This window comes from Hemibagrus wyckioides, linkage group LG05 (assembly GCF_019097595.1).
Source record: "Hemibagrus wyckioides isolate EC202008001 linkage group LG05, SWU_Hwy_1.0, whole genome shotgun sequence".
Lineage (NCBI taxonomy): Eukaryota > Metazoa > Chordata > Actinopteri > Siluriformes > Bagridae > Hemibagrus > Hemibagrus wyckioides.
Genome location: NC_080714.1, coordinates 17310666 through 17331758, shown reverse-complemented (window position 1 = coordinate 17331758; position 21093 = coordinate 17310666). Strand labels below are relative to the sequence as shown.

At 36.3% G+C, this 21093-nt stretch overlaps 2 protein-coding genes across 2 annotated transcripts; both read right to left on the bottom strand.

The window, feature by feature from the left end:
• Positions 1 to 938: 938 nt before the first annotated feature.
• Positions 939 to 5768, bottom strand: LOC131352994 (matrix metalloproteinase-9-like). The gene is made up of 13 exons (XM_058389620.1): positions 5508 to 5768; positions 5014 to 5252; positions 4194 to 4342; positions 3957 to 4085; positions 3535 to 3708; positions 3269 to 3442; positions 2944 to 3117; positions 2672 to 2827; positions 2342 to 2570; positions 1950 to 2089; positions 1704 to 1854; positions 1399 to 1502; positions 939 to 1228 (listed from the first exon to the last, which is right to left on the bottom strand). The coding sequence occupies exons 1-13, from the start codon at positions 5640 to 5642 to the stop codon at positions 1122 to 1124; spliced, it is 2061 nt and encodes a 686-aa protein (XP_058245603.1). The 5' UTR covers positions 5643 to 5768; the 3' UTR covers positions 939 to 1121.
• An 8442-nt stretch (positions 5769 to 14210) lies between these two features.
• Positions 14211 to 18683, bottom strand: mmp9 (matrix metallopeptidase 9). Its single transcript, XM_058390505.1, has 13 exons — positions 18424 to 18683; positions 17985 to 18223; positions 17520 to 17668; positions 17160 to 17288; positions 16759 to 16932; positions 16493 to 16666; positions 16160 to 16333; positions 15881 to 16036; positions 15595 to 15787; positions 15199 to 15338; positions 14964 to 15114; positions 14719 to 14822; positions 14211 to 14515 (listed from the first exon to the last, which is right to left on the bottom strand). Exons 1-13 carry the CDS (start codon positions 18556 to 18558, stop codon positions 14409 to 14411), a joined length of 2025 nt encoding a protein of 674 aa, XP_058246488.1. The 5' UTR covers positions 18559 to 18683; the 3' UTR covers positions 14211 to 14408.
• Positions 18684 to 21093: the final 2410 nt, after the last annotated feature.

Sequence of the window (21093 nt, the reverse complement as noted above, 5' to 3'; positions counted from 1 at the left end):
GGTTGAGGTCAGGACTCTATGAAGTTCTTCCACACCAAACTCGCTCATTCATGTCATTATGGACCTTGCTTTGTGCACTGGTGTGCAGTCATGTTGGAACAGGAAAGGGTCATCCCCACTGTTCCCACAAACATGTGAATGTAGGAAATAATGTGATGTAATGTGTCCAGTCGTCTAGTATTGGTGAGCCTGTGCCCATTGTAGCTTCATATTCAAGTCTTTTATTGTCATTTCAGCCAAATATAACTGATGTAATACACAGTGAACAACGTTCCTCCAGGACCCTGGTGCTACAAAAGTACACAGAGCTACATAAGACACCACAGAACTAAGGGCTAAAAAGTAAAAATAACCTATTCATTCATGCTCATGCTCCTGGCTGACAGGCGAGGAACCACATGTGGTCTTTAAGATTCTATGTAGCCTGCTTTCTAAGTATTGTAGCTGGTTCTATCGAAAAGTAATAATGTAACAGTTGAATGTAAGTCTCTGGGAAAACTGGGAACTTTGGTAAAGTTCCAGAAGAGGAATTTTTGGACATTGCAAGAAATGTCGCTTATATGATTATATGATTGCTTATTTGATGACCATAATATGACTGACTTTAACCATGAGCTTTTGAACATTGTCTGCAATGCACCCAAATTCTTTAAATGGGTGAAATCAAGAAAAGTGGCTGATTAATATAGAAAATGTTGTAGTCTCTGATTTCATGTCCACTGTAAAATGTTTAAACTTAAAAAGATAATTATTTTCAGATGCATAGTGGAAAATGGAAAAAAAAGAAAATTGACTAAAAATTGACTCTTATAAAATAATAAAATATATATACCAAATATTCTTGAGAAATAAATCAGACAATTGTTCAAAACATATTTGGGCAATTTTAATTAAAAGACTTGAGAAGATAAAATATATATTTTAAAATAAATTAACCAATATATATTCTTAAGTTATCAGTTGCCAGGCAAGGATTTCTTAATATAACTTAAAGATTTTCTTTATGATAATACTCTTTCTACTCTTTTAAAAACACACATATGTTCTTTTTAAAACACACATCTGAGATTTGCATGTCAGTAATTGTGCTTCTCTTCTAACACTACAGTTTGATGAAATCCTCAGAAGTTGGGACATTTCAGGAGTTCGAAGACATATCCAATTTTTTCAATCTGTCCCTTGTTGCTCATTCTCCAGTAGTAGATGTCTCTACAGAAGAAATAGTCTCCTAAAATGAAACAAATAAACAGCAACACTTTGTTTAATTTATGACCTCTGAGTATGAGCACTAAAAATGAACATTTTGACAAGTTAAATTGAACTGCAATTTGATATTTAGATATATATTTTTTTTGCAAAAGGATACTGAATATTTGTATGGCAAGAAAAACAGTTTACCTTTATAGAGGAACACATCCTGAGCATCCAATGGAACCCCACCAAACTTGTCGGCAACGTGCTGAGGGTATCCTTTATCCATCTTCTGAGTCTTCAGATTCAGCCTAAGAAAATCAAAAGCAGTGGAAATTAAAACAACCTCTAATATTGTATATAAAATGTAAGTGTTTTGTTATTATTATTATTATTGTTATTATTATTATTATTATTATTATTATTATTATTATTATTATTATTATTATTATTGTTGTTGTTGTTGTTGTTATTTAAGTAAGAAAACAGACAGCTTTAGAACTTATAATCACCTCCAGTAATTCTCGCCACTAAAAAGCAGCACCTTGCCCTTTCCCATCTGCAATGCTCCTTCAACCTTCTTCAAGCTGTCAGGCAAACCAAGTTTCTCAATTATGCGTGGTCCCCGTGTATCCTTTCCAGTGAACTCCCAGAACTTAGTGCCTGAAAAACAGTAAGAATCTCTGATGAATTACATAATAGTTATTTACAGAACCTATATGACAAACAATTATGCAAACAATTATGACTCTACTTACCAGCAAAGAAGTACATCTTTTTATTAAGAGAGTCCTCAAAAGCACTGTCGAGCTTAGCTGGCAGGCCAGGCCATCTCTCAGAGACCTTGAAAGGGCCTTTGCGCTTCCTGTTACCACCATTTGAGGATGTCCAGTAGTACCTAACAAGAATGAAAGATTGGTTCCTTTAATTTCTTGACAGCTCACTAATGTATTATTTATAATTCAACTTTCAGAACTACCACAGACCTTAAATATGATCTATACTCATAATTATTTTAGTGCTTGAAGCTGCACCTGCTCCGTTCCTCCATTCCATTCAACCAGAGTGCATGATAATAAAAATTCACTTTATATACTTTGGAGGTATACTGGGCCTTAGTCTATATTGCTTGCAGTCTAGCAGTTCTTACCCATCTTTAAAGAAGTGAAGCTCTCCCTGGATCTGTGTGATTGCATCAAATTTGTCCACATTGCAAGGATCCACTGAGGGATTCACAGGCGTATACACAGATGGGATTGTAGGGGAAGTTATAGTGGTTTTCTTTGGTGTTTTTTTAGTGGGTTTGGGAATAGAAACTGGGGAAGATGTAGTGGTCTTGGGTGGCTTGGGTGGAGCAGGTCCTGGGCCTCTTTTGGGTCCTGAATGAGGATGTGTATATAATATTAAGTACCATACAGTTTTTGTTTTCATAATAGTGAATACATATATAAATATATAATAACCATGATTATCTGCATACCATAGAGATACTGAATGCCCTTAATGTCATCTTTATGCAGAGAGAAATCCGCTACGTATTTGTACATGGGGTACATCAGAGCGTCCTGAATGTTGGAATGGTCCAGACCAAGAGCATGTCCAAACTCATGAGCTGCCACCAGGAACAGACTGTATCCTGTGACAAGTAGAAATATGGGTTCATAGTAATCCTTGATTTCTGCATATATATATATGTGTTAGCTGTAGTGAATATGAGAAGCATTAATGTTAGCACAGTTAGCACTATAATACCCTTATCTGGGCAAAATCCCCATTTGTTGTCCTGGTCAAAGTTGCTGGTTGTGGCGCACCACAGTTTTCCATCACTCCGGCCTTCACTCGTACAGGAAGTATAGGTTTTCCCCAGGAAGATGAAAGGAAACTGACACGGCTCCCCCTCAGAGTTTCCACCAATCACAGCAGTATCTGTTGGCCAAAATTTATACACACATACATTTCATTTACTAATGAATGTCATTTGTATAATGTTATGCTTTCTTCAAGTAATTTTGATCTAATAACTGGTTTTAAAAATAAATGCTAACACATTATAGCTTGGTTCGGTAAAGGTTCTCACCTCGGTTAGGACAGAACCCATATTTCTTGTCCTGGTCAAAGTTGTCTGTAGTAGCACACCAGCGATAGCCATCATCACGACCTTCAGTGGTACAGCTGGTGTATCTTTTGCCCTCAAACACAAACGGAAAGACGCAAGGTGCACTATCTGCATTCCCATCATATGTATACAGAACTGTGGAGAGAGACAGACTCAGTTACTTTATCAGCTCACATACACTGAAATGATGCTCAGGTCTTACCCCAGAGAAATAATGCAGAACTTACGCTCGCTAGGGCAGAAACCAAATTTCCCATCTTTGCCATAATCAGAAGTTGTGGCACACCATGGCAGTCCATCTTCACGACCTTCAGTGGTACAAGTGGAATATGACTTTCCCTCAAACCGGAAAGGGAAATGACACAGTGCACCTTCTGCATTGCCAAAGTAGGTCTTGATTACTGGAAGAAATAGAAAAAAAAAACGCATTCATAGTTAAATGTGTAGAAAGACACACACGTGTGTTTTCTTTGTAAGTATATAATCAAACCTCTAGAGGGAGCTCTAGTTCTATTCTCGAGCATTTATGCACCATCACTGCTACTTGACAAATATTTTATTTTCTTTCTTTTTTCTATTTTCTATTTTTTCTATTTCTTTTATTTATTTTTTGATTGATAAATGGACCAGATATTTTAAAGACTCTTACCTGATCCAGTGCCAAGGGTCCAGTATTCATCATCATCAAAGTGAGCATCTCCCTGCACTCCTTCACCTGGAGGATAAGCATGTGCCAGCAAGCCATCTTTCCCATCAAATGGGTAGGGATCTCCATGATCTGCAATATACATATCCTGTTTTGAGTTTTCTGGTAGGACACTACTTAAAGAGATCTGATTAGACGATTATACTGTACTTTATCAAGCCTCATCTTGATAAAACTCACCCTTTTTTCCAAATGAGATCATGATGTCAGCAGTGCCATCGTAGAGTCGTGTGAAAGTTAGGGGTGTGACATCACTCCACACCTTGAAGGCTCGGGCGAAGGCGTCATCAGTAATAGAAGCATCTAAGTCTGGTGAGTAGTTCAGAATCCTAGAGAAAAAATCACAGAAAGTAAGTAATACTACAATCGCTATCTTTTGACCTAATCCTGCAACTGTATTGTCTGATGCTGGGTATTCTTCCATCACATCCATCATAGCTCACATCTTACATTTCCATTTATGGCTTTTGGCATACACGTTTATCCAGAGCGACTTACAGAAGTACTTTGAAATCTATATCAATTAGTACATTAATGCTGGTTTACTTGGATGTGGACTAACATCAGTCAAAAAACTGAGGCAATATAGCAAGAAAAGCAAACAGACAGCACAAGTTGACAAGTTGTTTTTTATAGTTTAAGTATTTGAGGAAAAGCTAGGTCTTTAGATGTCGTTTCAAGGCTCAGTGACTCAGCTGTTTGGAGATCATGGGGAAGTTCATTGTATGACCTAGATGCCAGAACAGTTGTTTGACACAAGCCTTCCATTTCAAATCTGATCCAGGCAGCTATAGGAAGCCAGTGGAAGGAAGAGGGCTATGGGGTGGTGTGGGGTTCCCTCAGATTCTTTCCTTAAATGATGATCCATTGCATTTCTAAACAACTATTTTCATGAATGAGCATCTGTGGTGACAGTGGGAAAGAATGGCTGTTTCCAAAAGCATATGAGAAGATTTTATATATTTAATTTTATAAACAAGTTAAACATTAAAATGGTTACCTGTATGTAACATCATTGTGATCCCACTTTAGGTTTCCTTCAAATGTTTTGTAGTTACGGACGTCTGGCACACCACAGCGTGGCTTCTTCATGGCATTGAGCGTCGGTTCATCCAACTCGCCAGTCTCTTCCAAACCCAGCTGATTCTGCATCCTCATCAGAGCTTTGGAAATTGACACTGCACCCAGTCGTCCACTCTTACCCAGAGACTCCATATAACCAAAGCGCTTGAGGTAGCTCTGGAGATAAACAAACAAACAAAAAGGCAATCAGACAAGCTTACTTGCATATGTCCATGATTTCCTTAGGTAATCATTTTAGTTATGCTATTTGACCACATACAAATCTTGTATCTATGGATGAATAAATTGCAATTGTACCTATATATAACATATACCTCTGTTAGAGTTAAATATTTCACTTACCAGAAGATGTGCTATATACAGTATATTTGTGTGAATCTGCAAAAATGAAGGAAGAAAAGCAATACTCACGTCAGCCAGCTGTACGTCTGTCTTGTTTTCGGTGATATCCCCAGGGAATGTCACAAAGACGGATTTAACTGGGTGGCACCATGCACTTAAAGTACAGGCTCCAAGAACCAAGAATGCCAAGATATTTATTCTCATTGTGAGAACTTTCAGTCACTGATTTGTAAAATAAAACACAGCTTTCTGAAAGTCTGTCAAAGTCTCTGGAAGAGTTGAGTCTTCTTCAGTCTTCTCCCCGCTGATCTTTGTTGGATCTTCGACCCTTCTACAACCAGTATTTATAGCCCTAATGAGACATAATTACTTTAGCTCAGCCCACATCCTATTGTGAAAACCCACAACAGATCATATCAATTTTTGGAATGGACTCTTTGATTTCTGGAATGGACTCATTCCAAAAATTGCAGTTCCATGAAAGACGCTAACTACAAAAAAACAGACCTAAATAAAAATTTGATAATAAATGTTAATTGTTCCTGAACATTTTTTTGTATACTCAGTCTTATTTTATTGAAACGAACTCCATATTTATTATCTGAGCAAATTATTAATTAGTGTGATAATCTTTTAAATCTTGATTATTTTATAGAAAATATGAATGATGAATTTTGATGTTCAAAAAACAATCTGAGGCAGTTTATTAAAAGGGACATAAATGTATGTCAAAAAACGAATAGATTACAACACTAGCAACCAACGATGATTAGTTACCACAGTGACGTTCTCTTTTGATTGAGAAACGCAATGCTTTTGTGCCACTTTTTTCATCATTCCCATTATATTCTTGAAAGCCTATAGAATATATATGCATATTTACATATTATATATCTTTGTTTTATTTTCAAACTCAATACAAATATTTTAAAACTTTGTTTAAAGTCCACAGTAGTGATATTTGATAATTTCCCAGAATAGATTAATGAACATCCTTTCCCACGCAAGCATACTGTAATTCTTCTCTTTTTGTTCTGTTGAATCACGTAAATATTCATGTGAAATACATTACAGCATGTTGAATTGTGGAAGTTGGTGGCGATACAGGATGATACAGAGCATTAGTCATCATCAACTTGAGCATCAGTCATCCTTAATAATATATAATTTAACCACACTGCTGCCTATTACTTCACTTTACATAGCATAATGTAGACTTATTGGGAATTTGTTGGAGCTTCCTTCCTTCTCTCTTATTTTTGTTATGGTTCTGACACAGTTGTTGATTATTTATAATCACTTTACTGTATATAAAACACACATTAACCAGAGAAATATCTGAGAACAGCATATTATAGAATCATTCAGTTTTTTTGAGCAGAAAAAAAACCCACATAGACAAACAACTATGCCAGTATGCTGAGACATGTACATTGAAATGCTTATGGCGAGGGTAAAGTACCCTACTGACATAACAGAACATCACACATACAGGGCAAATACAGTACAATAAACAAGCACAATACATGCTATAACAGTGAGGGAAAAGCTACACAGAACACTTGATAATGACATCAAGTTATGTCCAGTGATCAAGTGGCAGAAGAGTGATAACCATTCAGTGATCAGGATGCTCTCTATGGTAAAGCAGTAGAAGTTTTATTTCATTTGTTTGTTTCCGGATCAATGCACATGCTGACCACTTCATTAGGAATACCTGTACACATGCTTATTGATGCAGTTGTGCAATCAGCAAATCATGTGGCAGCAGAATAATGCATAAAACCATGCAGATACAGTTCAGGTGCTTCAGGTAATGTTTTCATCAAACATCAGAATGGGATGAAAGGTCATGTCAGTGACTTTGACTGTGGTATGGTTATTGGTACCTGTAGAGCTTGTTTTTAATATTTCAGAAACAGCTGATCTTGGGTTTTAAGAGAACTATTTTTATAGAGACATTAAACGGTCTTGCAAAAAAATTCAAAAAAAAAAAACATTCAGTTTAAGCTGACAAGAAGTCTCTGGCAACACAAATAACTACACTTTTCAATTCAATTCAGTTCAATTTGTATTTCTGAAGTGCTTTTAACAATGGACAATGTCTCAAAGCAGCTTTACAGAACATAAGAAATATAGTACAAAAGCTCAAGAATTAATATGTGACAAAAAATATTAGACTTGTATTAAAATTATTTGTATTAATCCCTAATGAGTAAGCGTAGGGTGACTGTGGCAAGGAAAAACTCCCTTAGATGGTAAGTCAAAGAAACCTTGAGAGGAACCTGACTCAAAAGGGAACCCATCCTCATCTGGGTGGCACGGATTCATCTTTGAGGTGTGTATATTAACCATTTTTTCCACTAAACTATTTTATTTTATTGACCTATTAGATTATTAATGAATTATAAAGGCATTATTATTCTGCATGGAAACAGATAATACCAAAAAATTGATTATTTATGTAAACATTGTGGGTTTTGCTTTAATAAATTTTGTATGAGCCTAATCTGCTTTGGATTTTTGTATAATCCATAATTGCTTAATGTTTGATCAAAAATCTTGGTACAGGAAATTTATTTTAATGAATGAAAAGTTTTTAGCGCTACAGATTTGTTAAATATATTAACCTGCCAGGACCAGCACGTACAATGTAAGTATACAGCCCTTTTACTGTCAGAAATTAGAGCATATTAATCCCTATTAATCTTATTGCACCATTCTTCACAGGAAAGAGTGCTCTGGTGTTGAAAATACCATCTGACTAGTGTTCCAAGTGTTGCCATACAGATTTTCATTGGAAACTAATATCCTGTACAAGGTTTTGCGTCAGGAGGCTCTTTGGAAGAAAAAGAGATTGGTGTGAACATAGTGAGGAAGACATTAATCTTTTTTGCTTAATGGGGTGCATGATCTCCCTGAAAATATCCCTTTAAAAAATTTGGTGCTGCTTAAACATTGTGGAATATCCATTCAACAAGAGGTTTCTGGTATCTAATTTAGCCACCAGTCATATAACAGTAGTGGTAATACTAGGAAGAGATTAAGACAGTAGAGCCAGGACAGAGCGACTGCTTGACTGTGCTGCTAGTTTCATATCCTAATTATATATACAGTATCTCACAAAAGTGAGTACACCCCTCACATTTTTGTAAATATTTTATTATATCTTTTCATGTGACAACACTGAAGAAATGACACTTTGCTACAGTGTAAAGTAGTGAGTGTACAGCCTGTATAACAGTGTAAATTTGCTGTCCCCTCAAAATAACTCAACACGCAGCCATTAATGTCTAAACCGTTGGCAACAAATGTGAGTACACCCCTAAGTGGAAATGTCCAAATTGGGCCCAATTAGCCATTTACCCTCCCCGGTGTCATGTGACTTGTTAGTGTTACAAGGTCTCAGGTGTGAATGGGGAGCAGGTGTGTTAAATGTGTATGTTTTTTGTACCTCAGGCAAAGTGACGAGACAAGGTGAAGTAACAGATTTCAGTTTCTGTCGGATTTGTACAGCCCAGAGCGACTAGTTATCAGCTAACCGTTACAATGACACAAACATGTTATCTTTTACATTCTGCATTATATATTTTCTGTATTTACAAAAATATAACAATATTTTCAGAAACCTAACATATTGTATGTAGGCAGTTCAGTGTGTAACTCTTTACTGTATGTATCTGTAATCTGTCATTTGTTTCATGCTGTTTTATTACGAACAAGTTAACTAGTAATGCAAGAGCATCAGTGCTTGTAATCCTACTGACCACAAATCACAGAGTGAGCTTTATCAGCATCTAGCCCACCAAATCCCCCTTTACAATGGGCACAAAAAAAACTGTTTAGGAAGGGAAAATGAGGAAAGAGGGAATATATATATGAAATTTTAGGTTACTGAAAGGTTAATGAATTAGTAACATTTGGGTTTAGTAACTTAATCATTTGCATTGATAATAATTTGAACATTTGCAGTGATTCGTAGCTGGAACAGTACAGTATGTACAGTACAGTATGTATTACTAACCACTGTTACTGAAGCAAATGCAGTCAGCTGGTCTTTGAAATGTGACTTTGGGACCGCTCAATTCAGTTGTACAGCACATCTAAGAATGCAGCTTTTCTTTACTTTGCTTGTTTTTTTCTGTGCATTTCCCCCCAGCTTTAGCTTTGAATGACCCAAAACCCTTCCATGGAGGATGCCTATGGTTGTAATACAGATGCAGAAATGATGTCAATTGTTTTAAACTTATAAATTATAAACTTGCCCGCAACTGTTTGGAGCTGCTGTTTTCAAGTCAATCTTCAAGTCTTCTTGATAGTATTTAATCCATCACATTCCTGACACTCAACAGCCACTGCATCTGACCCCCTTTATCTGGCATATTGCGAGTCCACAAGATGGCTCTATGTTGTATTAACTGCAACCAGAATGGGTCTTAGAACCCCTAATCCATGCAGGGTACACTTTCTTTCTTTTTGCCATTCATGGGGTCCTTAGAATCACTCTTTTTCTGTCCTATTCCCTTAGATTCATTTAGAAAAAAGGTGGCACTACCGCCCTGTGGTTTGCTGAAGTATACACAAGCTCCCTCACAACAGCAAAACTCTTAATCCATGAAGGGGATGCATTGTTGAATAAATGAATGAATGAATGAATGAATGAATGAATGAATATATCTGATAATATCTAAATGGTTTAAAATCATCATAATGAAGTATTTTCAGGGAGCCTGTTTAATGAAGCAAGATCATTAGGCTGCTCACCAGAAGTGTGCACACATTTAGGAGGAAGTCTTAAGGTGAGGTGTGTGTGCTCATTAAGGAAGCAGTCTATTTTAAGCCTATTTAAGGAAATAAGGGTGTGAGTGACTCAGTGTCAATCTTTCCTGTCCTTAATTAAAATGAATAGAGAATTGTTCCCAATTTATATATACAGAGTGAGCCAAAAATGTATTTTTCTGGGTGACTCTCTCTCTCTCTCTCTCTCTCTATATATATATATATATATATATATATATATATATAAACTGATATAGTAATATAGTTTAGAGGGAGAGTCATTGTTCTTTTTGACATCACTGGACATTGCTATGATCTGTTTCATTACACCCAAACTGTCACTTTTTCCCTTATATAGTTTAGACAGAGAGGCAGTTTTCTTTTTGCCATCAGTGTACATTGCTGTGATCACTTTCGTTAGACCCAAATTGTCACTCTTGTCCTTTTGGTATTTCCCCTTTAAATGCATGTACCCACTGTGCCCACTTTGTCTGGTGCGCCCGTTGCTTGGGCCCCATCATCATTGCTTGCAACTATATTTCTTTCTTTTTTTTTTTTTTTTACAATCATCCAGGCACTTTTGGGGGTCTTAACATGTTCAAAAAGTCATGAAAATCAGCAGACAGGTTGGAATCTGCGGCCATTAGGAGGTCACTGTGGCTCGACCCTGGGCGTGGCACACACCTGTCACAGAGCCCCCTAGAAAATCTTGCTGCATAGTGGATACACACTTGCACATATCCATGTACAACCTGGTACACCCTTAGATCGCACTGAGCTGCTTTCACACTGCATGTCATTAAGTCTAATCCACAGGAAGTGAGTTATTTTGAGTTGTATGCAAAACGCACCCAATGGAATTTGAAATACTCCTCCTCGGGAATTGATACAACCGCCACCAAACCCAGGCTAATATGATCTCAAGACATTGATAATGCAAAATTTTGAAGGGATTTTTGATATCTCAAACGGTTCATCCGTGAGGAGCCATTAAACTTATGGCGAATAAAAAGAAACAGGAAGTGGCTAATACCTTCTATGTACATTAAGTGATCTACATGAAACCCCAGGATTATGTTAAGCATAGAAAGCTGATCACACTGATATGACAACTATGAGTCTCAGTCATAGTGCCACCAACTGGCAGCAGGAAGTGTGTCATTTTTTGAAATCTCTAATATTTTGTCCCTTACTTTCACCTTTGTTTCAAAATCAGTCAGGATAATGTCAAGACATGGCTGATGTGAAACTGTGAAGAAATTTTTGATACCTTGTATCGTGTTACTATGGCGACGATTTACATGAGAACATAATAGAAGAAAATGAATCTTCTCATACCTTACGAGTGGAAAGGCCTAATTTTCCAAAATGTTTCACATAGAAAGTGTAAATATTTATGAGAAAGGCCAGTGTGGATGGTCCCCGGGCATGGCACAGGGCTTTCACAGCGCCCCCTGGAACTTTGTCAAAAATATAGCTGCACAGCTCATATTCACTTGCACGTACAAGCATGAGAGCCGGTAAACATTTAGATCTCATTAAGCTAAATGACATTCATCCACCTATCATGGGATCTGCTTAACAGGAAGTCAGTTATTTTGGGATGTTTGAAAAACGCACCCAATGGAATTTGATATACTCCTTCTAGGGGATTTATATGATTTTGATCAAACAGGGTCCAGTCTGATCTGAAGACATTGAGGATCTGAAATTGTGAAGGGATTCTTGATATCTCAAACAGTTCAGGCGTGAGGAGCCCTTAAACTTATGGCGAATAAAAGGAAAGAGGAAGTGGCTAATAACTTCGGTGTATATTGAGTAATGTACATCACACCTCAACTTTATGTTAAGAGAAGAAAGCTGATCACATGGACATGACTACTGTGAGTCTCAGTCATAGTGCCACCAACTGGCAGCAGGAAGTGTGTCACTTTTAGAAATCTAATGTTTTGTCCCTTTCTTTCATGTGATTTGGTTGAAAATCAGTCAGAATAATAGCAGGACATGGCTGATGTGAAACCCTGAAGGAATTTGTGATATTGTAAATGATGTTGCTATGTTGAGGATGTAAATAAGGACATAATAGAAGAAGATTAATGTTCTTATATCTTAACAGTGGAAAGTCCTAATGTTTCAAATCATTTTACATGGACTCCATGACTCCTGCGGTACTAGTCTATGTCCACTAGAGGCTCTTTCCCCTTTATTTTTTATTTTTTTAAATATGGCTTCATGTTCACAATTTATATATACAGAGTCAGCCAAAAAATGTATATACACTTCAGGAAAAGAAAAATAGTATGATGTAAATTATATTATTATAATATTAATAATATTATCATAATATTATCATAATATCATAATATTATCATAATATCATCATATATATCAATCTATAACTTTTTTATAAATTTAGTAATAAAATATTTATACAAATTTTTCTTTTCCTGAAATGTGTATACATTTTTTCTGGCTGACTCTCTCTCTCTCTCTCTCTCTCTCTCTCTCTCTCTCTCTATATATATATATATATATATATATATATATATATATATATATATATATACACACTACCAGTCAATATATATACACACTACCAGTCAAAAGTTTGGACACATCTTCCATGGTCTTTCCTGATGTTTATTTCTTTCTACATTGTAAAACAATGCTGAAGGCGGCCGAAATACACAATAATGTCCTTTGAACAGTTGATATTGAGATATGTCTGCTACTGATGCTCTGTAAAGCCTTCATAACGGCTCTAATCTGAGGTGCTGTTAATTGGTGATTTCTGAGGCTGGTAACTCTAAATGAACTTCTCCTCTGCAGCAGAGGTAAATATTGGTCTTGCTTTACTGGGATGGTCTTCATGTGAGCCAGTTTCATCATGGTGCTTGATGGGTTTTGCAAATGCACTTGACAATACTGTTCTTGCAAGAACTATTCCAGAACACCTGACCTTCGTGTCTTAAAATAACAACTGACTTTTTTGTTGTCATTACATACTGTATGGATTACTTAAGTCCATGTGTGTTATTTCATAGTTTTGAAATCTCCAGTATTGTTCTAGAATGTAGAAAATAAATCCCTAAACAAAAAACATTGAATTAAAAGGTCTGTCCAAACTTTTGACTGGTAGTGTATATAAACTGATATAGTAATATAGTTTAGAGGGAGAGTCATTGTCCCCTTTGACATCACTGGACATTGCTATGATCTGTTTCATTACACCCAAACTTTTGTCCTTATATAGTTTAGACGCAGAGGCAGTTTTCTTTTTGCCATCAGTGTTGCTGTGATCACTTTCATTAGACCCAAATTGTCACTCTTGTCCTTTTGGTATTAACCCTTTAAATGCATGTACCCACTGTGCCCACTGTGTCTGGTGCGCCTGGTTGGCAATGGTGCCGTTGCTTGAAAAAACTATATTTTTTATTATTATTATTATTATTATTATTATTATTATTATTATTATTATTATTATTATTATTCCATGTGCACACATTTGGTTTAGTATATGAGCTTTTAATCTGACTGAATCTTATATATTTCCTTTGAAAATTCTTTTGCCTACTTTTGGCCCTTTTTCTTGTCTTCTTATTAATTATATCTCCTCCTACTCAGTAGTGCTGACTGTTATGACCATGTCACTCTGAACATGTGCTATAATGTGTGTGCTTATAGTAATTAGTAAGTGAAAATGGGATAGAGGTGTACATTTAACAGTATGCCATATTCCAAAATAAAATGTAAAAAAGAAAATGAAGTGAAAATTCTTGCTGACATCAGTTATCATAATATCATTAGTAGTATGGATCAGAAAACAAACATATTTCAGACTTAAAATAAAAATTTATTTCATTATTCATATGACAAAATACTACTGATTTTATAAATAAATTAGACAATTGTGAAAAACATTCACTTGTGCAAATTTAGACTATAAGAAAACAAAATAGAACAGAGAAAACAAAATATATTTTAAAATACCTTAACCAATATAACATTAACTAACTTAACCTTAATTAACTTTATCATTTGCTCCAGGCAAATATTTCTAAATATTACACATAAAAATATTATTATTGTTTCTACTCTTTCAGTAATACTGTACTTTCCTGTTGAAAACACATATCTGGGATTTGCATTTCAGTTAGATATGCTTTTCACTACAGTACTATGAAATCTGCTTCAGTAGTTGGGACAATTCAGGAGTTCATAGACATATCCAACTCTATCAACCTGTCGCCTGCTGGTCATTCTCCAGTAGTAGATGTTTCGACAGAAGTAGTAGTGTCCTGAAATGAAACAAATAAATAGTGGTAAATTGTTTAACTCGTGACTTCTGAGTATCTTTAAAAATTGGACTGGAACTAATTTCAATTGAATTTGACATGTAGAGATATATATATATATATATATATATATATATATATATATATATATATATATATATATATATATTTTGCAAATGCAGAAATTGCCAAGAAAAGGAACTTACCTTTATAGAGGAACACATCGTGAGCATCAACTGGAACTCCACCAAAGGTCATGTCAGTGTGGCGAGGGTATCCTTTATCCATCTGCTGAGTCTTCAGATCCAGCCTAAGTACAAAAACAAGGGCCAAAAGCAGTGGACATTAGTTCAACCTCATACTGTTTATATAAATGCAGTATGCAAGTCTTCAATGCAAGAGTACCAGAAAGCTTTAGATAGATAGATTTATAATATAGGTGTATTATTACCTCCAGTAATTCTCCCCACTAAAAAGCAGCACTTTGCCCTTTCCCCTCTGCAATGCTCCTTCAACCTTATTCAAGTTGGCAGGAAAACCAAGTTTCTCAATTCTGCGTGGTCCCCGTGTATCCTTTCCAGTGAACTCCCAGAATTGAGTGTCTGAAACGGAAAATCTCAGATGTAAATCTCATACATTAAATAAGCAGAACTGATTATAGCAAGTTATCTCAATCTGGTTTTTACCTGCAAAGAAGTACATCTTTTTAGTTAAGGGGTCCTCAAAAGCAGTGTCAAGCTTAGCTGGTAGGCCAGGCCATCTCTCAGACACCAAGAAGGGGCCTTTGTGTTCCCTGTTACCACGATCTGAGGACGTCCAGTAGTACCTAATAGGAAAGAAAGATTAATTTCTTCAATATCCTGAGACAACACTGATTAATTACATATGACTAAACTTTCAAATCTTGCTATACTCTGCACCTGCTCCTGTCCTCAAGCACCATAACCAGACCACAAAGGCTCACAACTTGGATTGGTCAGGTGTTCTTGTGGTTATTTATTGGGGGTACTTGATCATAAAAATTCACTATAAATACAAGTTCCTCAATAGAACTTTTCCATATGCAGTCTAGCAATTCTTACCCATCTTTGAAGAAGTGAAGCACTCCCTGGATCTCTGTGATTACATCAAATTTGTCCACCTTGCAAGGATCCACTGAAGGATTCACAGATGGAGTCGTCTTTGGTGTTTTGTTAGTGGGTTTGGGAGTAGAAACTGGGGAAGATGTAGTGGTTGAAGGCTTGGGTGGAGTAGGGTTTGGGCCTCTTTTGGGTCCTGAATGAGGGAAAAGATGTGGATATATAATTAACATTATTTTTTGTTTATTGTAAATGCAGGAATATATAATAACCATGATTATCTGCATACCATAGAGATACTGGATGCCCTCAATGTCATCCTGATGCAGAGAGAAATCCGCTACGTATTTGTACATGGGGTACATCAGAGCGTCCTGAATGTTGGAATGGTCCAGACCAAGAGCATGTCCAAACTCATGAGCTGCCACCAGGAACAGACTGTATCCTGTGACAAGTAGAAATATGGGTTCATAGTAATCCTTGATTTCTGCATATATGTGTTAACTGTAGTGAATATGAGAAGCATTAATGTTAGCACAGTTAAAAAGATAAAGACTAAGAAAATTACCCCTATCTGGGCAAAATCCCCATTTTTTGTCCTGGTCAAAGTTGCTGGTTGTGGCGCACCACAGTTTTCCATCACTGCGGCCTTCACTCGTACAGGAAGTATAGCTTTTCCCCAGGAAGATGAAAGGAAAGTGACATGGCTCCCCCTCAGAGTTTCCACCAATCACAGCAGTATCTGTTGGCCAAAATTTATATACACATACATTTCATTTACTAATGAATTTCAGTTTTATGATGTAGTGTTTTCTTTGAGTAACTTTGAAGTAACACCTGGTTTTAAAATTGCTAAAACAATATAGCAAGGTTCTCTGATAATGGTGCATTAAAGGTTCACCTCGGTTAGGACAGAACCCATATTTCTTGTCCTGGTCAAAGTTGTCTGTAGTAGCACACCAGCGATAGCCATCATCACGTCCTTCAGTGGTACAGCTGGTGTATCTTTTGCCCTCAAACACAAACGGAAAGACGCAAGGTGCACTATCTGCATTCCCATCATATGTATACAGAACTGTGGAGAGAGACAGACTCAGTTACTTTATCAGCTCACATACACTGAAATGATGCTCAGGTCTTACCCCAGAGAAATAATGCAGGACTTACGCTCGCTAGGGCAGAAACCAAATTTCCCATCTTTGCCATAATCAGAAGTTGTGGCACACCATGGCAGTCCATCTTCACGACCTTCAGTGGTACAAGTGGAATACGACTTTCCCTCAAACCGGAAAGGGAAATGACACAGTGCACCTTCTGCATTGCCAAAGTAGGTCTTGATTGCTATGGAGAAAAGAAAAAAATGATTAAATTGTGATTAAATGAAACTATGAAAATCAGCTCACGCTTTGTAGATGTGTGTTCTCTGTAAGTATATAATCAAACCTCTAGAAGGAGCTATAGATTTATTTTTGAACATTTGTTCAGCATCACTGCTACTTGACAAATATTTTATCATTGGTAAGCCGATGAAATTTGAGAAGTTTATGTTTCTAAGTAAAAGATCTTACCTGGTCCAGTGCCAAGGGTCCAGTATTCATCATCATCAAAGTGAGCATCTCCCTGCAGTCCTTCACCTGGAGGATAAGCATGTGCCAGCAAGCCATCTTTCCCATCAAATGGGTAGGGATCTCCATGATCTGCAATATACATTTTCCATTTAAACCATTAAGCCCTATTGTATTTGAATCACATCAGCACATGATGTTACTGCATCCCTTTGAAAAAACAATTTGCTCTTTTCCTCCTAAACAATCAAAATGTAAAATTATTTTAAAATCGTTTAAATTGAGTAATAATTCATTCATTGTATTCATGATTTATTCTTTGGTAGCTGGTTTCAAGCCTCACCTATTGATTGAAAAACTCACCCTTTTTTCCAAATGAGATCATGATGTCAGCAGTGCCATCGTAGAGTCGTGTGAAAGTTAGGGGTGTGACATCACTCCACACCTTGAAGGCTCGGGCGAAGGCGTCGTCAATGATAGAAGCAGCTAAGTCTGGTGAGTAGTTCAGAATCCTAGAGAGAAAAAAATCACAGAACGTAAGTCATTTTACAGTTGATTGCTTTTGTCCTGATCCCGTAGCTGTATTGTGTGATGCTGGATATTCTTCCCTAACATCCTTCATAGCTCAAATCTTCCCTCAGATTTTTTTTTTTACATAAATAAGGTCCAATCTAAACAAATGACTATTGATTACCACGAATGTTTATTTGTGGTGAATGTGGGAAAGTAGCTGTTTGCAAAAGCACATCAAAACTATTTCATTTTATAAAAAGCTAACATAATAAATAGTATAGAACAGATCAGAATAATATATACTAAAATGGTTACCTGTATGTAACATCATTGTGATCCCACTTCAGGTCTCCTTCAAATGTTTGGTAGTTGCGGACGTCTGGCACACCACAACGTGGCTTCTTCATGGCATTGAGCGTCGGTTCATCCAACTCGCCAGTCTCTTCCAGACCCAGCTGATTCTGCATCCTCATCAGAGCTTTGGAAATCGACACTGCTCCCTGTCGTCCACTCTTATCCAGAATCTGCTTATAACCAAAGCGCTCTAGGTAGCTCTAGAGACAAACAAAACAGAAAATCAGGCAAACATCCTTAAATACATGTGTAATTTCATCTGGTAATATATTTAAATGTGCTATTTGAAATACATACAAACAAACATAATTTTTTTTTACCAGAACATGTTTAGCAATGTGCAATATAAAATAGATTTGTGTGAATCTGCAAAAAATTAAGGAAGAAATGCAATACTCACATCAGCCAGCTCTACGTCTGTCAAGTTATTGATTACATCCCCAGGGAATGTCACAAAGACGGATTTAACTGGGTGGCACCATGCACTTAAAGTGCAGGCCCCAAGAACCATGAATGCCAAGATATTTATTCTCATTGTGAGAACTTTCAGTCACTGATTTGTAAAATAAAGCACAGCTTCGTGAAAGTCTCTGGAAGAGTTGAGTCTTCTTCAGTCTTCTTCTTCTGGCTGCTCTTGCTCTCTGTGTATCCTTGTAGTCCTACAACCAGTATTTATAGCTCTGATGAGACATAAATTACTCAGCTTCATCCCCTTTGCGCCGCCCACTTCCCCCACTTCACCCACCCCACACCCGCAACACTGTGCGTAGTGTTTTTTTTTTTCTTTTTTTCTTTTTTTAAGTTCTGTAGTGCTCATTCCCTAAGGGGAATTCCATGAATGATGCATTAGTAATTGCAAAACACTAACATATAATTATTTTTTATACATTTCTGTATACAAATTTTTTATTTTAGTGAAACTTACTCCATAATTACTCCATAATTTTTATCTACTCCATAATTTTTTATCTTTTATCTTAATTCTCATTTATATGACAATACATTTCAGTTATTTTAATATTATTTTAGAGAACAAGTTGAAGGATGAATTTTTCTTTATTATGAACGCAACCAACATAACAAACAAGCTAAACATCTGAGGCACTTTACTAGAAGAAAGTGATCAAAATATTTGTCTCTTTAGTGATTAATGGATTACAACACATGCACCACCGGTAACGATTTTAGTTCTCACAAGGTCTTCCTGTTTTGGTTTGTGAAACCCAATACTTCTCAGCCACTCCTTGTTTATTTCCTCAGACACATACTGGTGTGAAATACCAGTAGAAAACAGAATATGCAATACTTTTAAAAGACACGAACAATATAATAAAGGATTTTCCCTCCTAATACAAACAACATGCATATGCTTTGAAATATACTCAGTATATAAAGCTTTTCTCAGATGCTAAGGTATGCTGAGTGCATGTCATAGTAAAAAAACAAAACAAAAACAAATATTCAATGATCTTTGCTTTAGTTTTGGTTGATCCTGGTTGATTTAAGTTCCTTATGCTGTTATATTTGATTATAACATTGGTTATAAATATTGTCTTCCACACAGACACACTATAATTATACTCATTTTGTTCTACTCTTGTAAATAAGCGCATAAAAAATATTGCATGTTGAAATGTAGATGTTACAGTAGATTAAACGTAGAAAAATAAAGAATTTCCCTGTTAACTATATCCATTTTAGCAATAGACTGGATCAGACTGGATAAAACTGGATGGCATTTAACTACAGGGTTATGACATCACTATCCATCATCTGTAGGTTTGATGCATACACATCTACACACATAAATATGTGTAAATGTGTAGGATTACAGTAGGTCAGTTTAGACCTAAATGCAGTCCAAATAACTGACACTAACTCCTTCAATGAACAGCACATTTCCCAGCATGCTGTGCATGTGCTACTTCCATGTGTAAAGCCTTCAAGCCTTCTGTCTGTGTGTTTGTGTTGCTTTGTGATTAGTAATATATCTAGATAGGGTTGGGTTAGATAACTAGATAATCTAGATAACCCTAACCCTATCAGCTTTATTTCATAATTCTGGCTAACAAAAAACATAAACAAAAACAACTGTTAGTATCCTAAGTCTGTGACCTATTGAACCAGTGTTAATGTATTCTTTTGTTAGAGACTTCAAACCACTTTTGTATGTTGCTCTGGCTAAGGGTATCTGACAAATGCCAGAAATGTAAATGTGATGAAAATGACTATGACTTCTGGCTTGGCCCCAATAGAGAAGCCTAACTATAAAAACTTGCTTCTTGTCTCTAAATATTGTACATTTCAATGTCTTTTTATTGAACCTGTATAGTTTATATGTTCTGTCTATGTTTACCTGGGTTTCCTTGGGGTTTTATAGTTTCCTCCTGCATCCCAAAGAAATGGCAGTAGGTGGATTGGCTATGCTAATGTTGCTCCTAGGTGTGAATGAGAGTGTGCATGGTGACCTCCGATGGATTGACACCTAGTGTTCCTGGCTTAGTTTCTGGATTCACTTCAACATTGACTAGGGATTACTGCAGATGAATGATTGACTAGTTTGGTAGAATTTATTTGAAACAAGATTATATAATAAAAAAAAATGAATCAATCACATCTACTGTGCAATACTAACAAGCAGTGAATCACCATAGCCTCTGGCTTTCAAGCGTGATATTAAACCTGTAACAAGTCTTCAGTAATAATACTGTGTCTGGCACAATAGTGTTTGCACAGAGGGTGAAATCAACAAAGTTGACTGTATTGAAGGTGAGGTAAATCTGTACATGATGTGTGTGTGTTCAGGGAATAGGAGGGAATTACATAATATTACAGGATGCTGACTAAGATCCTTCTACCACATTTAAACATTCAGCTAGAAAAATTGCCCAAGTGCTGTTTTTTCCTTAATGTGGACACATCTAACCTCAACCGGATCTTCTGATTACTACAATCTTTCTAAATAGCCATGCTTCATGCATCAGTACTATGCTAGTGTGCACCGGTTTTTATTAAGAATAGAGCTTGAATGAAAGAGATGTATGTCAATGACAACATTCTAAATATGTAA

Bases quoted from the DNA above. Each gene is read 5' to 3' on its own strand.
- LOC131352994 (XM_058389620.1), bottom strand. From the start codon at position 5,642: ATGAGAATAAATATCTTGGCATTCTTGGTTCTTGGAGCCTGTACTTTA. The intron at 3,443-3,534 runs GTAAGTTCTGCA...CTCTCTCCACAG, and splicing joins TGGTTTCTGCCCTAGCGAGC to TTCTGTATACATATGATGGG. The intron at 2,828-2,943 runs GTATTATAGTGC...TACTTGTCACAG, and splicing joins GGGATTTTGCCCAGATAAGG to GATACAGTCTGTTCCTGGTG.
- mmp9 (XM_058390505.1), bottom strand. From the start codon at position 18,558: ATGAGAATAAATATCTTGGCATTCATGGTTCTTGGGGCCTGCACTTTA. The intron at 15,788-15,880 runs GTATGCAGATAA...TCCCTCATTCAG, and splicing joins GGGCATCCAGTATCTCTATG to GACCCAAAAGAGGCCCAAAC. The intron at 15,115-15,198 runs GTAAAAACCAGA...TTTCCGTTTCAG, and splicing joins AAAGATGTACTTCTTTGCAG to ACACTCAATTCTGGGAGTTC.